General features: G+C 40.2%; 1 protein-coding gene across 2 annotated transcripts; it reads left to right on the top strand.

Moving 5' to 3' along the window:
- The first annotated feature begins 5,325 nt into the window (after positions 1 to 5,325).
- Positions 5,326 to 19,562, top strand: LOC140368351 (plasminogen receptor (KT)-like). 2 transcript variants are annotated; one of them, XM_072455339.1, is made up of 5 exons: positions 5,326 to 5,437; positions 6,094 to 6,194; positions 16,744 to 16,874; positions 17,637 to 17,746; positions 17,856 to 18,122. In XM_072455339.1, the coding sequence occupies exons 2-5, from the start codon at positions 6,114 to 6,116 to the stop codon at positions 17,981 to 17,983; spliced, it is 450 nt and encodes a 149-aa protein (XP_072311440.1). In that variant the 5' UTR covers positions 5,326 to 5,437; positions 6,094 to 6,113; the 3' UTR covers positions 17,984 to 18,122. The 2 variants fall into 2 exon arrangements, with proteins under 2 accessions (XP_072311440.1, XP_072311439.1); XM_072455338.1 differs by lacking the exons at positions 5,326 to 5,437; positions 6,094 to 6,194; positions 17,856 to 18,122 and adding exons at positions 18,656 to 18,804; positions 18,881 to 19,562 and having other exon boundaries at positions 16,776 to 16,874.
- The last annotated feature ends 253 nt before the right edge of the window (positions 19,563 to 19,815 follow it).

Raw genomic sequence — 19,815 nt, 5'->3', positions numbered from 1 at the left:
TTTAACTCCTATGGTATAATTGGATAATTTCAAAATATAATGTCTACTATAGATAACAACCAGTATAGCTTGTGTTTAAACCCTGCAGGTTAAATTGCCACTCATAGTTCTGACATCATAGTCACATTACAGCCCCACAGGACCGGAGGCCAGTGCTGTCCTTTTGGACCAACTTTCACTACAAGGTAACCTGGGCCCCAATCACCAATTAACTTCTCATTTAAAAGATATAATATTTTGTTTTATTGTAACTCCAATGGCAACCGTCATAATTTCTAATATTTCGGAAGCACAGAGTCTATTATATTGTGCAACTGTCCAATGACTCATCAAACATGGGTTATAGTCTGTTCAAATCAGATTTGAATTAATTTGCAAATGTGTCATCGTTCTTTTCCCATTCTGTCATGTCTGTGGGATTTTGAAGGAAATAAAATCTGATTGGAAAGTCCTTGGAAATGTGTTTTACAACAACAAATTAATAGTTTGAGATAAGATTCCGGTTGGTCTAGAAGCTGCATTTAGCTTGGAAAACCCTTCATACAGTGACAAAGAAAAGTAGAAAGACAACTTGTTTTCGTTCACAATCTGTAGGTCCACAGCCTGTAGGCCTAGTTTTACTAACTCTACATTTTAGAGCATGTGGTTCAAAATGTAGTGTAGTGTCTCACTGGGGCCAGTGCTGTGTTTGGGCTCATCCTGACAGAAAGTAACATTTGGAAGCTTCTTTGTTTCAATGTGCAAATGTATCAAAAAGATGACTAAGTCCTGCCTCTGGCATTTTGGGCCTTTTCAGGCCCAAAATGCTTTTCTTTTAAATTATGGGAACAGATTTTTAAAAAGCCCAATTCAAACAACTTTTGAATTGGGCCATAAACCAGGGTTAAACCTGGACAGGTATGAACAATGTATCTGAGCTTATTATATTCATCCAATCAGCCAGCAGATGGAGCTATTTAGCTTTTATCAAGCATGTTGACTAAAATAAACACTACTGAAGTAATTAGGCTACATTTGATGAAATAATGAATTATTATTATTATTATCAATAATAACATTATTATTATTATTATTATTATGATTATTTTATTAACATTATTATGATTATTTTGTTAGACAGTACATAAGTTAGGTCTCGTCAAGTAAATTTTATTTGTAGAGCACTGTTCATGCACAGAGACAACTCAAAGTGCTTTAATTGAGAAGAATTGTACAATTTACACATTTGCAGTAAATACAAAGGGTAAATAAAAAGCAAATACAGATAAATCAATTAATACATACTACATAATGCTAAAAAGATTAGGCCTCATTTCAAAACGTAGGAGTCAAGAAGATTATCATCAGTCAGATAATGGGTGAGTTCTGTAAAAACATTTTCTCTATCATTTTGCCAATAAACGGCAGCTTTAATATTGGCCTATAATTATTAAATAGAGGATTCCAAATTAGGTTTTTTAATGAGTGGTTTGATCACAGCAACATTTAAAGTCTGTGCTGAACAGTTTATTAGCACCATTCACTCACATAGTTAACATGTCGCTTCAATCTGGAACATTCCCAATGTCTTTGAAAACTGCGGTCATAAAGCCTCTCCTAAAGAAGAGCAGTCTTGATGCTGCAGTACTGAGTCATTACCGGCCCATCTCTAATCTGCCATTTTGGGGCAAAGTCCTTGAAAAGGTTGTTTACCAACAGCTCACAGATTTCCTCTTAATAAACAACTCATTTGATGTTTTTCTGTCAGGTTTTAGACCTCATCACAGCACTGAGACTGCTCTTGTCAAGGTGACAAATGACATCCGCCTGAACACTGACACGGGCAAAGCCTCAGTCTTAATTCTGTTAGATCTGAGTGCTGCTTTTGACACTGTCGATCATGGGATCCTCTTACAGAGACTAGAGGACTGGGTGGGCATCACTGGCACTGCCCTAAACTGGTTAAGGTCCTATCTGGAAGACAGGAAGTACTTTGTTGAAATTGGTAGCTGTGTCTCAGACCACATGACCCTGACCTGTGGAGTACCCCTAGGGTCAGTCCTGGGTCCCCTTCTGTTCAACCTCTACATGCTGCCGTTAGGTCAGTTGATACGCAGTGAAAATGTGTCCTATCACAATTATGCAGACGACACTCAGATCTATGTTTCACTATCGGCAGGTGACAATGGACCAGTAGATTCACTCTGTCACTGCATCCAACAGATCAGTGTGTGGATGCAAAACAACTTTCTCCAGCTGAACTCAGACAAGACTGAAATAATCGATTTTGGCCCACAGAAACAAAGAGAAAGTGTTAGCGGTCACCTCCAGAGTCTCGCTCTAAAACCTACAAACCAAATTAGAAATCTGGGGGTAATAATTGACTCAGACTTGAACTTTAATAGCCACGTCAAATCAATAACATCAGCAGCTTTTTACCATCCAAAGAACATTGCCAAAATCAAAAATATAGTGTCAAAACCAGATTTAGAGAGACTTATCCACGCGTTTGTCTCCAGTAGATTAGACTACTGTAACGGCCTGCTCACTGGTCTCTCCAAACGAGCTGTAAAACAGCTGCAGTACATCCAGAACGCTGCTGCTCGGGTCCTGACTAGAACCAGGAAGTATGATCACATTAGTCCTGTTCTCAGGTCTCTGCACTGGCTCCCTGTGGCTCAGAGAATAGACTTTAAAGCAGCTCTGCTTGTGTGCAAGTCTCTCCATGGCCTAGCACCAAAGTACATTTCAGACATGTTAGTGCCATATGAACCATCTCGGACTCTGAGGACCTCAGGGACCGGCCTCCTGCTGGTGCCAGAGTCAGGACTAAACATGGACCGGCCTCCTGCTGGTGCCCAGAGTCAGGACTAAACATGGACCGGCCTCCTGCTGGTGCCAGAGTCAGGACTAAACATGGACCGGCCTCCTGCTGGTGCCAGAGTCAGGACTAAACATGGACCGGCCTCCTGCTGGTGCCAGAGTCAGGACTAAACATGGACCGGCCTCCTGCTGGTGCCAGAGTCAGGACTAAACATGGACCGGCCTCCTGCTGGTGCCAGAGTCAGGACTAAACATGGACCGGCCTCCTGCTGGTGCCCAGAGTCAGGACTAAACATGGGGAATCTGCGTTTCAGTTTTATGCAGCTAAAATCTGGAACAGTCTTCCTGAAGATGTGAGACAGGCTTCTACTCTGACAATGTTCAAATCGAAGCTAAAAACAGTTTTGTTTAGCTGCGCATATGACTGAAACAATTTTTTCTTTGCACTCTTCTCTTTTGTTTGTGATTTTATTAGTTTAGACAATCAGTTGGATTGATAATTTTTAATTTAGTTAATTTTATTGTATTTCTGTTTCTGTAATTTCTTTGTGATTTGAATACATTTTTCCTGCTGTGTGAAGCACTTTGTGTATGAAATGTGCTCTACAAATAAACTTGCCTTGCCTTGCCTAGAGCCTTGGGAAAAAATATTTACAAACTGTAGAATGTATTTTTCTAAGCATGGAAAACCCTTTTTTCCCCGATCAGTGGGCAGGGCATCGAGGCAGCATGTGCAGGGTTTTAGATGAGACACAATATCTGTAAGTAATGTTTGATCTGTTGTCATAAATTCACCCATTTTGGCACCATTAAGTCATGGTGAGGCTGGAACAATGTCATTAAGTTTGGTAATATTTTGTCTAATGTTATCAATTTTATTAATAAAACATTTTGCACATTCAATACATGAATTTCAGAATTAAAATCAACAAGCAGGACTGGGCGAGGATTGATAAATCTATCAATGGTGGAGAAAAGAGTTTGAGTGGTATTTTGCAAATTTATAATCTTTAAAATCTTCCTTGCCTTTCTCAAATCATAATTGTACTTTTGCAAGGATTGTTTGTGAAGATGAAGATGAATTGTTCATTTGTGTTCCTGCCATTGCCACTTCTGAAGTTTCACCTGTGAACCATTCCTCAGTGGAGCTTTAGGCTTCTGCGAATCGACTTTATCTTTAAATGGTTCAATCTATTTTTGTAACACCCAAAATCACAACAGCAGTCTCCGGGGGCGACAGTGAAAGACAGATTAAAACAATGTTCATAGGGACGAGGAGCGATGTCCCAGAGTCCTCTGTCCTTAGACCCTCCTTTTTCCAGGAAAAACTACAAAAACCTCCTTGGGAAAAAGTAGAAACCTGGAGGAGTTCCTGTCCCACTCCCCCCGAGGAGTGGCAGGGAGTGGGAAAAGAAGAAGAAAAGGCAATGAATAGACTGCAAGTGAAATTAAATATGAAATATTGTTTGATAGAATAAATAGTCAGAAGCAGAGCATAGTGCTCAGGCTGTCATACTCCCCCCATAGTTGCTCCTAGGGCAGCGTAACTGGTAAACTGTAGGTTTTTATTTCTGTTCCTAACTGGCCTAACCATAGGCGATTTCAAATTGGAAAGTTTTAAGCCTGATCTTAAATGAAGAGACTGTGTCGGCCTCTCTAACATGGACAGGAGCTGATTCCATAACACAGGAGCTTGGGAGCTAAAAGCTCTACCTCCTACTACGCTATTAGAGACCCTGAGGCCACCAGAAGGCCAGCATTTTGAGAACGAAGAGCTCTGTTTGGATGATATGGTACAATAGCATTTTTGAGGAAGGATGTTACAATCCTTAGTGACAAGTGATACAAAACACATACTAAAAGGACAAAACGTGATGACAAAAGGACATAAAGTTACTTATTTCTTTGATGATCAAGTGAAGATGCCATTTGTACCATTTTAGTTTGTTGTTATATGCAATCTGGGATTTAGGGGAGGAAATGGGTAGTGAAGGTACACCTTTCAAATGCAATGGTAAATGTAGATGTCTATGTTTTAACCAACATGATACATTTATCATCATGATACAATTATTTTCAGGTCTTTATCCTGAAAATAAAATAAAACATTAAACATCAAATTACAATATAATTTTGTGGTATAGCCTGTTTTCTTTTTTATGAGATTGCAAAGGCAGACAGTTGTTATAATGGAAGTCACGACTCACGACTGAAAAGGTTGAGAACCACCGGGTAAATGATTAGTACATGTGATACACATATGCGTGATACGTCAGCATGTACAAACGCCCACACATACTTGTACACAAATACCTACATCCATGACAAATACACACAACATTAGAATAAGGAGATTAAATACATAATTCATATACTGAATATGGAGCAGTGACTGAGGTGTGCAGCAGGGGGCGGTAAAGACTTCTCACGCTGGTGTAACGCTCCAAGTCAGAGAAGAAAGAGGTGAGCGCGTGCGTGATGTGCGCGTGCCATGTGATTGTGTGCGTGCCGTGTGCGTGCCGTGCGTGGTCAAGTTCTCCCGGAGACGTCCTTGATTCACCCAGAGTTCAGACCATGGATCTACGGTTTAAACAGTGTTTTTAGTGCCTTTTACTTCCAATTGCTACACTTTTTGGTATGTAGCGAGTTACTTCCTGTTAGCTTGCGCTTAGCAGAAGAGTGCTAATGTTAGCCTGAAGTCCTGACGCTAAATGCTGATAGCTTCTCGCCAGAGAGAAAAAACATCTTGTGTTATACGAGTCATGCTTGATTATTGGCCGATGTCGCTCCGTATTGTGTGGTGAAAGGACCTCTGTAGTTGATCAAGCAGGGCAGGGTATTTATTCTCAGATCAGAACTTAAACATGTGTTGCTTAAGTAAGAAATAAGAAATAATGCTGCACATGCTCCTGATGCCTCCATGTTCCTCCTGTCAGTGAACACAGGAGCATCTGCATCGTTTATGAAGATGACCAGCATCATGTCAACACAAACCATGCTCATCTGTCTCATGGCATTTTCCATCCTGATTAGATTCATGTTTCATACATCAGCAAAGACACAGCCGCTTTATTTCTCTCTCGCACATGTTTCTGCAAATCACACATCTGCAACAATCATCTGACAATTGTGCACAATGATTTGAATGAATGCACCAAATCTGCTCGCGGTGTAACACAACAAGGGATGGACTTTCCTTTGGACTTTAGGTTTGGTAAATGCAGTTCTGATGTGACAAATGTGACTCTTGTACAATCACTGAAGTATGTTGGCTGAACTCCTCTTCATCAGGTCAACGCTGAGACGTCATCATGGGGTTCCTGCTCTCCAAGTCTCTGGACGCAAACTTTCAAAAGCAGCAGGAGTTCATCCTCCACAATGCCCGGTTACAGGTCAGTCACTCATACATTTCCTTTTCTTCGTAGCGTTATTTATCATTAACTTTGTAGGTCCTTTAATGCACTCAGTCAGTCATTAGCAGAATCTGTATTAACATCCGCCTCACTATTCGGTCTTCAGTCGCTCACGATCACAGAAAAAACAGACGTGCACCAACAACAGGCCCGTCACGATAACACATTTTGCAGTACGATATAGTGTATTGCAGAAAATATCACGGCAATTGCTTTATGCCACTGACGGAACAACTGAAAAGCAGGATCATGCATGTAAACTCCTTTTTAAATGTACAATGTTGTAAAAAACAAAACAAAAACATGAGCAGATACAGATAAATAGCGGCGATTCAAAACTGAAATAGTTATAGAAGTTACTGATTTGACTCAAACACACTTAACACAAATAAAATGACAGGAGTTTCACTACTAGTGCAAAGAAACCGCACAAACGATAAATATTATTCCCCCGAAAATATCGTTCCATCAAACATTTATTGAGGTTGAAGAAGTAATTATTTTGACAGGCCAAACAAACAAGCCACTTTATTTATATGGCACATTTTTGAATTGAAAAGTTTCCAAAGTTCTGCAGAAAACAAAGACACAATTGCTCTACCAGAGCTCATAAAAATTAAATAAGCATTCTAAAACACCAAATGGTGGCCTAAAAGATGCCAACCTGTCAATGTAAACATTAAGGATCATTCTCTCGCCCCAACACTGCATTCTCTCTATTCTTTAGACTTTATTCTTTAGACTTTATTCTTTAGACTTTAATCTTTAGCTCCAGTACTAGTTTGTTTAAGCTGAAAAGAGAACTAAAGGATCAAGATCATTGCTAAAGCTGCATGAAGTTTCCTTGGAACAAAAGAGCTTGAATGGGCAGAAATGGAAAACAGGCTGAAGGCGCTAAATGGGAGTCAGAGTGACATGAGTCTACTTTTGGGGAATCCGAGTGATCAGAGTGAAGAAATGGAGGTAGGGGCTCGCCCAATCCAGTAGATGCACGGCTGCCAAGCAACGACATTAGTGGAAGTATCAAAGCCTAAAGAATGAATCCTAAAGGATAAAGCTGTACGGCAGCACCGAACACCAAAGAAGGAGAGGAAGAGGAAGAAGAGTCCGCTCTGGAATAAAGCTAGTCTAAAGCTACGTACAGACCGCGGCAGCCAAATCGCGCCCAACGCAGAATTTGAGCGCGTGTACATTTGAAAGACAAACGCACTAGACGCGCGGTCTCGACGCCCCGAGTCCGAGTCGTCCTGCGCATATGCTCAGTGGAGGAGTTGTGCTGTGTTGCTTTTCTCGTGGTGTAAATGGAGTTTAATGGCGGACCATGACTTTGGTTTATTAACTTTACAATGTCCAAAAGCAGAGGCGATGGGCTCCGGGGCCCGTCTGGGACCCACATACACTTCAGAGCTGAGCAGAGTTTAGTCAATATCATTATTTGCTCCAAGAACTGCGTTTTAAGGATTTTCTTTTTATCTTGCGGGGTTTGTTTTGGGTCTTTTTCCGGGTCGTGCGTCGCATGTCATCTCTGATTGGCTGCTGCGGCGCATCTGCTGCAGCGAGCTGAACAAATCTGAACGTGCCGCGTCAGCCGCTTTGGGCGCTTCGGGCGCCTCATACGCGCGCTCAAAGCGTCGAGAGCGTAAGGAAACGCACTAATCGCGCCGCAAAAACGAAGAAATCACACCGCGGGAAGCTGTCGAGCGCGTTTACATAGACTTTGTATGTAAACTGGCCGCTTCGGCCGCCGCGGTGTGGAGGCCCCTTTAGGAAAACAATAAAGTCTAAAGAATAAAGTCTAACGAAATAAAGTCTTACGAAATAAAGTCTGTGATGTGTGTAAGAGTACTGCATGTGTGTAAGAGTACTGCATGTGTGTAAGAGTACTGCATGTGTGTAAGAGTACTGCATGTGTGTAAGAGTACTGCATGTGTGTAAGAGTACTGCATGTGTGTAAGAGTACTGCATGTGTGTAAGAGTACTGCATGTGTGTAAGAGTACTGCATGTGTGTAAGAGTACTGCATGTGTGTAAGAGTACTGCATGTGTGTAGCAAACAGATGAAAAAGAGAACATATTTGTCAGTATGGTTGTCAGTACGGTTGTCAGTACGTCACTGTCAGGCCATGTCAAAATAAAACTCCTTCTGTATCTGTAAAACAGAGGCCTTTATTTTGTAAATGTCACCTAGGAATGTCATTACGCTCAGTAATGACACATTTAAACATGAAACTTATGCAGTTGAATAGAAACTTCTGTAACAAACACCAGACTGTGCAATCTATAAGTTTAAAAACTACTACTTCCGTCACCTAACAACAGAGACCCGCCACTAATGCTAATGTTATGCTAAGACTAAGACCACGGCACGAGAGGAAATAAAAGGGGAAGAGGAAGTGAAGGCATTCATTGCGCCTCTGCTGACCAATAGTGAAAAATACACAATATCTGCAATGCACTTTTTTCATGGCGTCTCAAGGAGAATATAACCCATGAGTTTCAAACAAATCAGACAATGTTGAGTTTTTCACACAATGGGTAGGGGGCGCTATAGTCAATTTGTTACATGGGTATTAATTATTTCCAATCAGACCATAAAAACGTATTAGTGAGTGAAATATGAGCTCCGTAGATCAATTCCAATAGGCGTGACTAGGGATGCAGACCTAAACCCACGTTCAGATTTAAGTCCGGATTCGAATCCAGAGGTTTAGGTTCAAGTCCGGACTCATTAGGTCTGGACCTAAACCATGCCATATTTGCATAATGTTATAACAGCGTAACACAAGCTACTTCGCTAAATTAAGTTGAAGACCCTTGAACAAGGACGACTATCAAACGCAAGGCTTAACTGCAGAGTGAAATAAACTCAACTTGTCTGGTTTATTCACTGTTTTTTAACAGAAGTTACAACTTATAAATCACAAGCTACGAGCTACTAGCTAGCTGCTAAACTATAGCTTAACAGTTACACACATTACTTGAGGAACAACTCAAGACTCAACTCAACAACAAGAGCATGTTGAGTATTGTTGACAGGGTCAGTCTGGGTCAAGGGTCAAAGCAGCTGTTTCATCTGATACTATGTTTCATCTTTAGACACATTTCCACTCTTTAATGTTACAGATCCATTGGCATCAAAAGTCAGGTAAAAACCTTCAAACAGACAAAACACAAGTGTAAATAATTAAGTCACTGTTTAAAATAACAGTTACAAAAACTAGCATAAAAGTAAATTAGAATCACTATAAAGCATCAACTTCAGTATCAAAAGTAGAATATGAAAATATTTTACACAACAAATCAACATAATACATCATATTGGCAGCATTAAACACCAGACCATATTTAACAACTGTAGAATACAAATACAAAATACTATTACAAAATATAAACTCCAATTAATGAATGCAGCAATTAAGCAATATTACTTTGACTTTACTTTGTATTTACTTAATGCCAAATACATCACACCACAACATAACACTTAAGTTATTTCATTCATATTTACACCCAGAGGAAAGACCCAGACAAGAAACCACGCTGACCCCGCCCCTTTAACACGCTGACCCCGCCCCTTTAACACGCTGACCCCGCTCCTGTCTCACACGTACGAGGCGCTCCTGTCTCACACGTACGAGGCGCTCTTGTCTCACACACGTACGAGGCGCTCTTGTCTCACACACGTACGAGGCGCTCCTGTCTCACACACGTACGAGGCGCTCCTGTCTCACACGTACGAGGCGCTCCTGTCTCACACACATACCAGGCGCTCCTGTCTCACACGTACAAGGCGCTCCTGTCTCTCACGTACGAGGCGCTCCTGTCTCTCACGTACGAGGCGCTCCTGTCTCACAGACGTACGAGGTGCTCCTGTCTCACACACGTACGAGGCGCTCCTGTCTCACACACGTACGAGGCGCTCCTGTCTCGCACGTACGAGGCGCTCCTGTCTCTCACACGTACGAGGCGCTCCTGTCTCACACACGTACGAGGCGCTCCTGTCTCACACGTACGAGGCGCTCCTGTCTCTCACACGTACGAGGCGCTCCTGTCTCACACGTACGAGGCGCTCCTGTCTCACACGTACGAGGCGCTCCTGTCTCTCACACGTACGAGGCGCTCCTGTCTCACACGTACGAGGCGCTCCTGTCTCTCACACGTACGAGGCGCTCCTGTCTCTCACACGTACGAGGCGCTCCTGTCTCTCACACGTACGAGGCGCTCCTGTCTCTCGCATCTTTAATCTTATTTCGCCGGCTTCACTTATGCCCGAAGACGCGTGCGTCGCTAATTTGGGTCCGTGTGCGCTATTGACGGCGGCGCATGGTAGTGTTTACGTCTTTTCAGTGCGAATTTCGCGATCAATGGAAGGTTTAGGATGGTTTAGATTCTAGAACAAAAAGGATATAGTATGTGAGTGCTATATTTTATATGAGTCCAGAACCGAATCACCGGGGTTTCGGTTTTTTTGGACCTGAACCGAAACGTTTTTACAAGTCCAGATCCGGTCCGTCGTAGCGGTACGCATCCCTAGGCGTGACTTGTCCTTGAAAAAACAGGAAATTAAGCCTTTTTTGAGGGCGTGCTAAGGAATATCACTTTTTTTTTTTTTTTTTATCTTTATTAATTTTCAATGTCTTTAGATGCAAAAACTGTTGTTTTGAGCTCGATCAGACGAAAAACCAAGGACAAGTAAGATTTTGAAAAAAAAAAGTCAAGCGTGGCGGCGCCACTTTGATTCGACATGGCTGACTTCCTGTTTATCATAGAGCGATGCTGCCAGGTGTGTTTTGCTCGTCAAAGGTCAGAGGTCAAAGGTAGCTCTATCACTGTCCCAAGTTTCATGTGCCTAGGCCAAAGATTAAGAGTTTCATGTTTTTTCTTTTTTGAACTAGTCGGCACTGTTGCGACGGGCGTTCTCGCAACCTCCATTTTATTGGAGTTTCGGCTGAGCCGATGGCGTCTATGTCCCCATGTGACCTATGACCCCATGTGGGACATTCATCAATGTTCAGGGGGTCAAAAATGCCCGAGTTGTGGCAAAATGACCATGAATAATAATAATAAGAAACCAGAGAAGAACGGCTTCTCGCTGTTTTCACGGCTCGAGCCAATAAAAAGTGATTTGAATAAAACAATAAAAGACACAGACACGTCTCACTGTTAAACGACCTTGAAAGGACTATTCATGCTTTTATCAGCTCAAGAATAGATTATTGCAGTGCACTTTATGTCTGTGTCTCCCAGTCGCCCTCAGCCGGCTTCAGCTCGTACAGAACCAACACCAGACGTCAGCACATCGCCCCGGTTCTTTTTGCGCTCCATTGGCTTCCCGTTTCATACAGAATTGATTTAGAAATGATACTTTCTTATTTATTTTTACAGCTCTAAATGACCTTGCAGCTTCTTATCTGGCCGAGCTTCTGTCTGCTCGAAATCCAAGCAGATGGAGCCTTCTCTGTCACTGGGTCCAGACTTATTTATTCACACTGGCTTTTAACACTCAGTCATTTATTGAGACTTTATTTTGTACATTTTGTTTTTACAGTTTTATGCTTTGGTATTTCCTTGATTTTTTTTATTGTGACGCACTTTGGTCACTTTAAGTGCTCTATGAATAAAGGCTGATTGATTAAATGGCACAGAATAAAAGTGGGTCTTAACACAAGAGCCTGGTTTTCAATCCCTTCAACGCTTTAAAACAAACAATATCATCATAAAAGCAATCACAAAATTAACAGGTGGTGGTGGAAAGAAACAAGAATTGGAGTGAATTGTACCCTTCAGTTTTGAAAGGGCCATTTTAGATATTTAATTTGGATTGTTTTTCTTCTTTAAAATTATACCTGCAGCAAGGGATGTCAGGATCATTAGGTTAATATCAATATTTCAGGTCAATATTTGTGATCAACCAGGACAATTTACTCCATGTCCTCCCTTGTCTCTCATCCCCATTTCACACTAAACTTTCCCTTCTGATAAAGCCTATGGGCCAAAAATAAATAAAATAAAATAATATTTGTTGCCAATGGAAGACGCTTATATTTAAAATGTACATTGAAATGAACGGAGCAGTCAAAATTACTGCTCTGGGAGTTAAAGGTAGAAGTTCTCAAATCTCACTTGAATTTGTACATTAATTGTACAAATTCAAGTGGGAGAAAATCACGTGGGAGAAAATCACAGGGTGTTTAAATGTTGTCATGAATGGCCCATATAACAGATATTATCCACTAGAAACGTACATATGTGAGTTTGAGAATTTTTTTCTCAAACTCATAGAAATTAAATATATACAGCTGCAGTAAAATCCATAAAGTGAGTAACACCAAAGATCTACCTGAGCAGAGTAAAAAGACAAAGTCAACATGAGTCACTCCATTGTCCAAAAAATACACCAATGTAAAGAAAGTTCAAAATCTGTCCTGTAAGTCTGATTTCGTAAACCTGCTCACAAACTTGAACTATAGTAACGCAGTGATTCTCAAAGTGGGGGTTGCGAGATGATGTATTCAATTTATTATAAGATAAGATAAGATAAGATATTCCTTTATTGTCCCACATGGGGAAATTTCATTGGTGCAACGCAGGTAGATACAGAGGTAGATACAGAAGAACAGATCACTTATAGGAAGTCTGAAAAACACTTTCAGTAGAAGATCTCCTATAAATAAATAAAAACTCCCATAGACAAATAAATAAATAAATACCATTCCATGTGATCCCGACAGTAATTGCACATGAATTGCACATGAATTATTAGGCTGCCCCAAATAAATTGTATGTTTGCTGTAACCCAACCCAACATTTTTCAAGTGGGTCGGTAGGTAGGTAAATTCTTTTTTCTTTTTTTTTTAACTTTGAAGGCATAAAAAAAAAATCCAAATTTGTATATAAAATTTACTCATTTAATGATAATTAACTCCACTTCGTTTGAATGTTCGGACGCTTTGTTGGTACTCAGCGTCACAGAATAGCGATCAATCTCCTCTTTTTCACCTACCAAGTCCACTAGCGCATCACGCCACGTACCAGTCTGTCTTAAAACCATCAACTTATTCTTAATTCTCACTCTGTTTCCTCGCTTCGACCGGTCTGTTACCGACACTAAACACACATGATGTCGCTATTTTTTTAGGGAGTGTCTGCAGAGCCGCGGCGCGGCCAAAAAAGCCATGTTATTTTTGTGCCGGCTGAAACTGCGCCGCTATTTGACTGCGTTTTAGCGCCGTTTCAGACCGCGCCGGGTTAAGGTTAAGATTAGGGTTAGGGTTAGCCATGAGGCTATAACGGGCTATAAGGGAAATGCCGCGGTCCCTGAAACTGCGCGGCCATTTGACCGCGCCGCGGCTCTCCAGCCACGGCCATTTTTAAATTAAAATTATTCAACACAGCGCTTTTTGGAAAAAACGGTCGGTGAGTCGGCAAGATTTCTTTTTCAGTCGGCTATTTTTCTTACCGGGTCGGTCGGGTTACGGCAAACAGACATATTTTTTTGATCTGCCCTATTTTTTTTTTTTTAAACTGTTTTTTAGTGAAATTGGCTCAGATGACACCTTAAACTACAAAAATAAATACAAATAAACCACATTTTACAAGGTTTACAACTTGAATTCATTACATGGATCAATTTTCTTTTTTAATGTTGTTTCCCAAGTCGGTCGCATGGTTATTTCGGGGGTCCCAGCCTGAAAAGCTTTGGAACCCGTGTGTTAGGAATGAAAGAAATGTTAAGATGTCATGATGTCAGTAATGGTGAGCTATGGTTTAATGTTTTCCTCACAGTAATGGCTGCACTAACACTGGTCACCGTGGCATCTCGACCTGCAGCTTCACTCATTCATGTTTTATCGTCTTCATTACGTTTCTCCCATAGTTTTTGTTTGTTTGTGTGCGACACGTAGTTGTGATTTATCCGCGCCCTGAAGCTCCAGAGCAGCAGCTGCTATAACACTATAATCACTTTACCTCCGACGTACAAAAAGACCTTTACATGTTGCCGCGCCTCCATTCGCACGCTCCGTCATGACAAACGTGCGTTATAAAAGTTATGAATGAGGACGCGGAAACAATTGTAAAATGATCTCATGCGACAGACCAGATGAGTCCTTTCACGGCACAAAAGTATCATAATGGAACAAAAACGGGATTCTGCCGTTTTCCCTGTTAAATACAATCGAGGTTTTGCTCTGACTTTGTTTTAATTCGAAAAATGTTCCTCAACATTTCGATCGAGCGGAGGAATTTGAGGATTATGATCAGCACAACGGATAAAATGTGTTTCTTTGCTTTGTGGGGTTTTTTGGCCTTTTTTCCCCCATCTGCGTAGCTTTTGTTTTACTCGACTTAACTTCACACGACAAAATGTAAACTTAAAGCCTTAATATATCTTTATATATTCAAAGCAAAAGAATGAGGTTCTGGCCTAAGGAATGAGTCAAATTATAGAAAATAAATGGTAAAAGTAGCAGTGTATGTGCCAATCATCAATCATCAGTATTTTGTAGAAATATATCATGATTAAGGTAGAAATTAATTGTGATTGAATACAAATGTAAGCACTATATATATTAATTTCTGAAATGTGTTGCTAAATGTACAAGTTTTAGATGTGTTTTTAATCATGGGAATTGTATATACTTTTTAGCAACCGTTACCTTGATTTTCTTCTTTTAAATGTCATGTACAAACTGAATATCTAACTGAATATTTAGCGTAGTTGTAGACGTTTAAATGTCTTATTATTAGCTCGTACCAGTCCTTCACATTCTGGTTGCACTTTTACAGGAGGAAATGTCATTATTCACCACTGACACTCTTTCATTTTTGCTACAAATGCAGTGACGTCACTTACATAAAACCTCTATTATCAAAACTGCATTAAGATGTCACAGATGATTACTTGTCAGTGCGAGTGACACCAGTAATTATAATAGACCGACTTTACTTTATTTTGTTTAAATGATTGAACCTTCTTGTACCCATCTGATTTAAATGACCATTGACATTTTGACATCAGCGTTCAGGATAAAATGAAGATTCTAATAACGTATGCATTTGTACATTTCCCTTCCTTTTCTGGCCCACTTTGATGTCACGGCCTGTGAATTATTATTACTTTACCATTGTGGACCAGCCGGTTATGGTCAGTTCTATCAAATATTCTGTTTCTATATTGTTTTTAATTCTAGTGATGCACTTGCCTTGAAAGTGTAGTTTACGTTTATTATTTGACTGCTCTGTTCCTGCTCGCTGTGTGCTGTGGCTCTGCGAGTACCAGCAGCTCTAAACCAGGTCCAGATTAAGACTATTGTGGGTCTAAATGAGGGCTAAACCAGGTCTAAATAGAACTGCACCTCTGCTACAGTAGTTCTGAGGCAGAACTTGCTCAAAGGAAGTCAGAAGGATAAATCTGGCTCTAAATAAAGCAAATATTAGAAGTGTAGAGGACCAGAAGTGTTCACAGTTGGAAAAGCTCCTGTACAGACTATTTGTTAATTGAAATACTGTAGATATTTCAACCATATTAATGTGGGACAGAAAAGGGGAGCAATTATAAAAAAATAAGAATAATAATCAGTAAATCATTTCTATCCTAGCAAAATGCTGTGAAACAATCTATATTAACATAAAGCTAAGGTATAATTACACCTTAGAATTGGCTTTAAACATTGTGTCTGGCGTTTTGAAGTGGTCCTAGTTAAATAAATTACCCTCTCCACAATCAGTGGAACAGCATGCCTTGAACACTTCCTGGGGCAATTCAGAGTGTTTAATTGCTGCCAAAGGCTTTTATAGGACTTAAACCCACGAGCGATCTAACTCACAGCATAGTTTTCTTAAATTCAGGCGTGTCCTTTGCCATAAGGAAGGTTAGTCATGTACACAACATTCTATCTTTAGCATTAACGCAAGGTGTTTGAAACATCATCTATTAAATGTCGTCTGTAAAATGTTTGTGCCTGATTTTGTACTAAATACTTCACCGGTAGTTACTTCTATTGTACAGTATAATTTAACAACATTTCAATTCATTTCAACGAGGCAAATTTTTGGTAATTGTTGGGAGAAAGAGGCATTCAGTAAACTGAAAATGTAATCGGATAAATATGCACTTTCTTGTAAAATATGATTTTGAAGGATGAACATAATGACTTGACTTGATTGAATTATGCTGAATGTTTTTTCCAATGACAGATAGTGGCGTCTCCTTTCCTTTGACATGCTGCTATTAATGCCATTCATTTTTGTCATTGTCATACTTAATGGCCTTGCAGCATTTTACTTCAACTTTTGTGTTTGGATTCAGTTAAAGTCCTTTTCCTGTTTAACTCAAATAAAAGCTCAACTCTGACACTTTCCCTTTTCAAGAACAAAAGCCTTTTGGAATGAAAATGTCACTCAAACGGCTCTAAAGGAATTGGAATCCACAATGGCTCAAGTCTGTAAGACCGGAAACGGAGGACAAAAGTGCAAGGTGAACTAGAAAACTAAAACAATCTATTGTTGGTGTTTCTGTGCTGCCTCAGATGGAGCGTCAGATCATCATGCAGAACCAGATGAGAGAGCGACAGATGGCCATGCAGATCGCCTGGTCCAGAGAGTTTCTCAAATACTTTGGCACTTTCTTTAGTGTGACCTCGTTGGGGCTTTGTGTTGGGTGAGTGCATTTTATCCTGTTGCTGGAATTGATTTGATTATAACCAATAGAAATGCAACTGTATTGTACAACAGAAATGAAGAAAAGCTGACACGACATATTCACTGAACTGTTAACGTAACAATAAATGGATGATGTTCAGTGGCCTTCACTGGTGTAGTTTGTGTGGCATTTCATATGTAACACTTTGTCTGCAGAGATGCAAAAGTGTGGAACTTCTCAGGTGAATTCCCCTCACCATTGGAACTCAAATGAAAAAAAACACTTTCTCCTACACTGGCCTAGCCAGTCTCCAGACCTATAATAGAAGATCTTTGGAGCTGAAACTCCGTGTTGCTCAGCGACAGCCCCGAAACCTGACAAATCTAGAGAAGACCTGTGTGGAGGAGTGGGCTACATTACAAGACTTATGACACCTGTAATTGTGAACAAAGGCTCCTGTACCTGATGATAAAATTGATTTCCTCAGGTGTTCAAATACTTATTTGCAATCCTTTAAAAATCATACAATGTGATTTATTCATTTTTAGATTCTGTCTCTCACAGTGGAAATGCACCTATGATCCCTCAATCATTTCTAAGTGGGAGAAAATCACAGGGTGTTTAAATGTTGTCATGAATGGCCCATATAACGGATATTATCCACTAGAAATGTACATATGTGAATATTTACAAAGTACATTAGTCCTGCAGACACCAAATAACTACAGCCCTGATTGTGATGTTGTTTATTATAATGTCTATGAATACTTTTCAACACAGTGCCATAAAGAAGAGAAAAGCAGGGCTCTTGGGTCCCATCGTTCCTCTTGGTTTTATCTTTGCTTATCAACTGGACATGGCTTATGGGACACTTGTTCATCGGATGAGAGGTAAGACTTAGTCCTGCCCTTTAATACAAAACATTACATAAAAAAACAATCTTAAACAATTTCTTGTCTTCTCTAATCTGAGAATAACTTGTCTCTCTGGATGTTGAAGATGAGGCTGAAAGCGTCATGGCGTCTGAGAGCGATCGATTGGATTTGCCTTTTGGTATCCCAACCTATGAGAGCATAGAGAAAGCTCGTCGTGCCAAAAACACACTCTCCTCCTTTTTGGAGAAATGATCTGTGTTTATACTTCTTCTTTTTGGAAAATCATGTATTGTGGAATACAAATTTGCACTAATTGTAAAAGACAATGATCTCAAAGGTTTGACACAGTCTTTTACTAAGAACATTGGAAGTCAATATCAGTTGAAAAAATGAAATAATATATTGCTATCAATAAAATTACTTTTGTTAATGTTTCTATTGTAAGCTTCATTACACACACTGGTTGACTCAATTTCTTTACCAATTTTGCCACAAATGGCGATTCTTTCTTAAATTATGTTTAATTTGAATTCCAAACTTAAACTGTCTAATCACATTTTTATCAAGTTTTTGATCAAATTAAGTTCACTCAGTTTTCACAGAAACATACTAATGATGATAATAATTCTACAACAAAGAAATGACTTGAACTACGTCACGAGCATTAATCAAACTGACGTACATGTGGGGGGTGTGAGCAGTTTACCAATGAGCTGGAGCTTTGGGACCATATAAAAGGGTCAGTCACAAGTCAATAAAGACAGAAAGCCAAAGACCAGACCTAAAGAAAACCACAACATTAGAAAAGAGAGGTCAAAAGAAACCAAAAGAAGCCTTAACTAAGAGCAGCAGCGCACAGAGGTAGAGGATGGTGAAGCTGGCGTGGAGGTTTACTCTTGCCGTGGCTGTGGTGTGTGTGGGCAGTGTGTGCAGCGCCGGACAAGTGGACTTAATGAGCAGACTGCTCATGCAGAGAGACTACGGAGTCAAACTGTGCGGCAGAGAGTTCATCAGAGCTGTAATCTTTACCTGCGGAGGCTCACGCTGGAGACGCTCCACTGATGATGACTTTGGTGAGTACGAGAAAAAAACGATGCTGTTTATTGTATTGAACGATTGTTTTCATTAATAAACCATCTTGTTTCACAGAGACGCAGCAGTGGGGTGTGGAGAACGAGGCGACAGAGGAGAACGAGCGGAGTTTACCTGGTGTCGACCTTACAGACACTTCTCTCCAGCGCTCCCCGTCACACTCTCTGGCTGATCTCTTGGCCATTTATGGGGCTTTAGGAGAAAGGCAGTCTCAACATCAGCAGCAATTCCTCAATGAACCTAACCCACTGGAGAAACCCCAACCCTCCTCATTTTTAGGGGAACAGGTTATGAAATCCCTCACAGATAACTGGCCCGTGTCAAACAAGAAGAAGAGGAACTTTTCTCAGGGTGTGGCGGGCATGTGCTGTAGCCAAGGATGCACCAAAAATGATATTGGACGTTTATGTTGAAGATTATTAACTGTATTTGTATGAGTGATGTGATGGGTTGGAGAAAGCTTTCTATTCATTGACAAATATCTTTGAGTTCTTAGTCATAACCACCGGTAATCATCTACGATGTTATCAACCTGACAACAGATGTTTCAATCCAAAAACATATGAAACTTTTTTGTTCGTGCTTTGGTATAAATTATTTAGCATCTGTGCTTTGTATTTGCTCCGAAATGCCGAATGAAAATAAAATCTATGAGCCATCACTTCACTCCGAAGTCTTTATTCATTCAGTTACACATTGACATGTACCTTCTTTGTATCAATAAAGATGTTGTTATTCATATATATGTATTTTATTTATTCAAACACAAACTTGAGCAATACAAAGCATCCACATCCTCGGCTGCAGATGCTGTGATGACACACTTGCAGCTTTATTGGCTGCATCAGTTCACAGCATCACCCATTCTTGATAATTCTTTGTCATCTTCCAGCCATTAGTAAAAATAAGAATGGATTTTAAAAACATGCACATTTGTGGGAGCAAAGATTAGGATACATATATTTACACAAACATTTTGAACGGCCAAAAAT

This window comes from Eucyclogobius newberryi, unplaced genomic scaffold (genome assembly GCF_026437365.1).
Source record: "Eucyclogobius newberryi isolate DKJ021-1_F unplaced genomic scaffold, fEucNew1.0.hap1 SCAF_2, whole genome shotgun sequence".
In the NCBI taxonomy this organism is placed as follows: Eukaryota; Metazoa; Chordata; class Actinopteri; order Gobiiformes; family Gobiidae; genus Eucyclogobius; species Eucyclogobius newberryi.
This window is presented reverse-complemented; position numbering and strand designations above follow the sequence as displayed.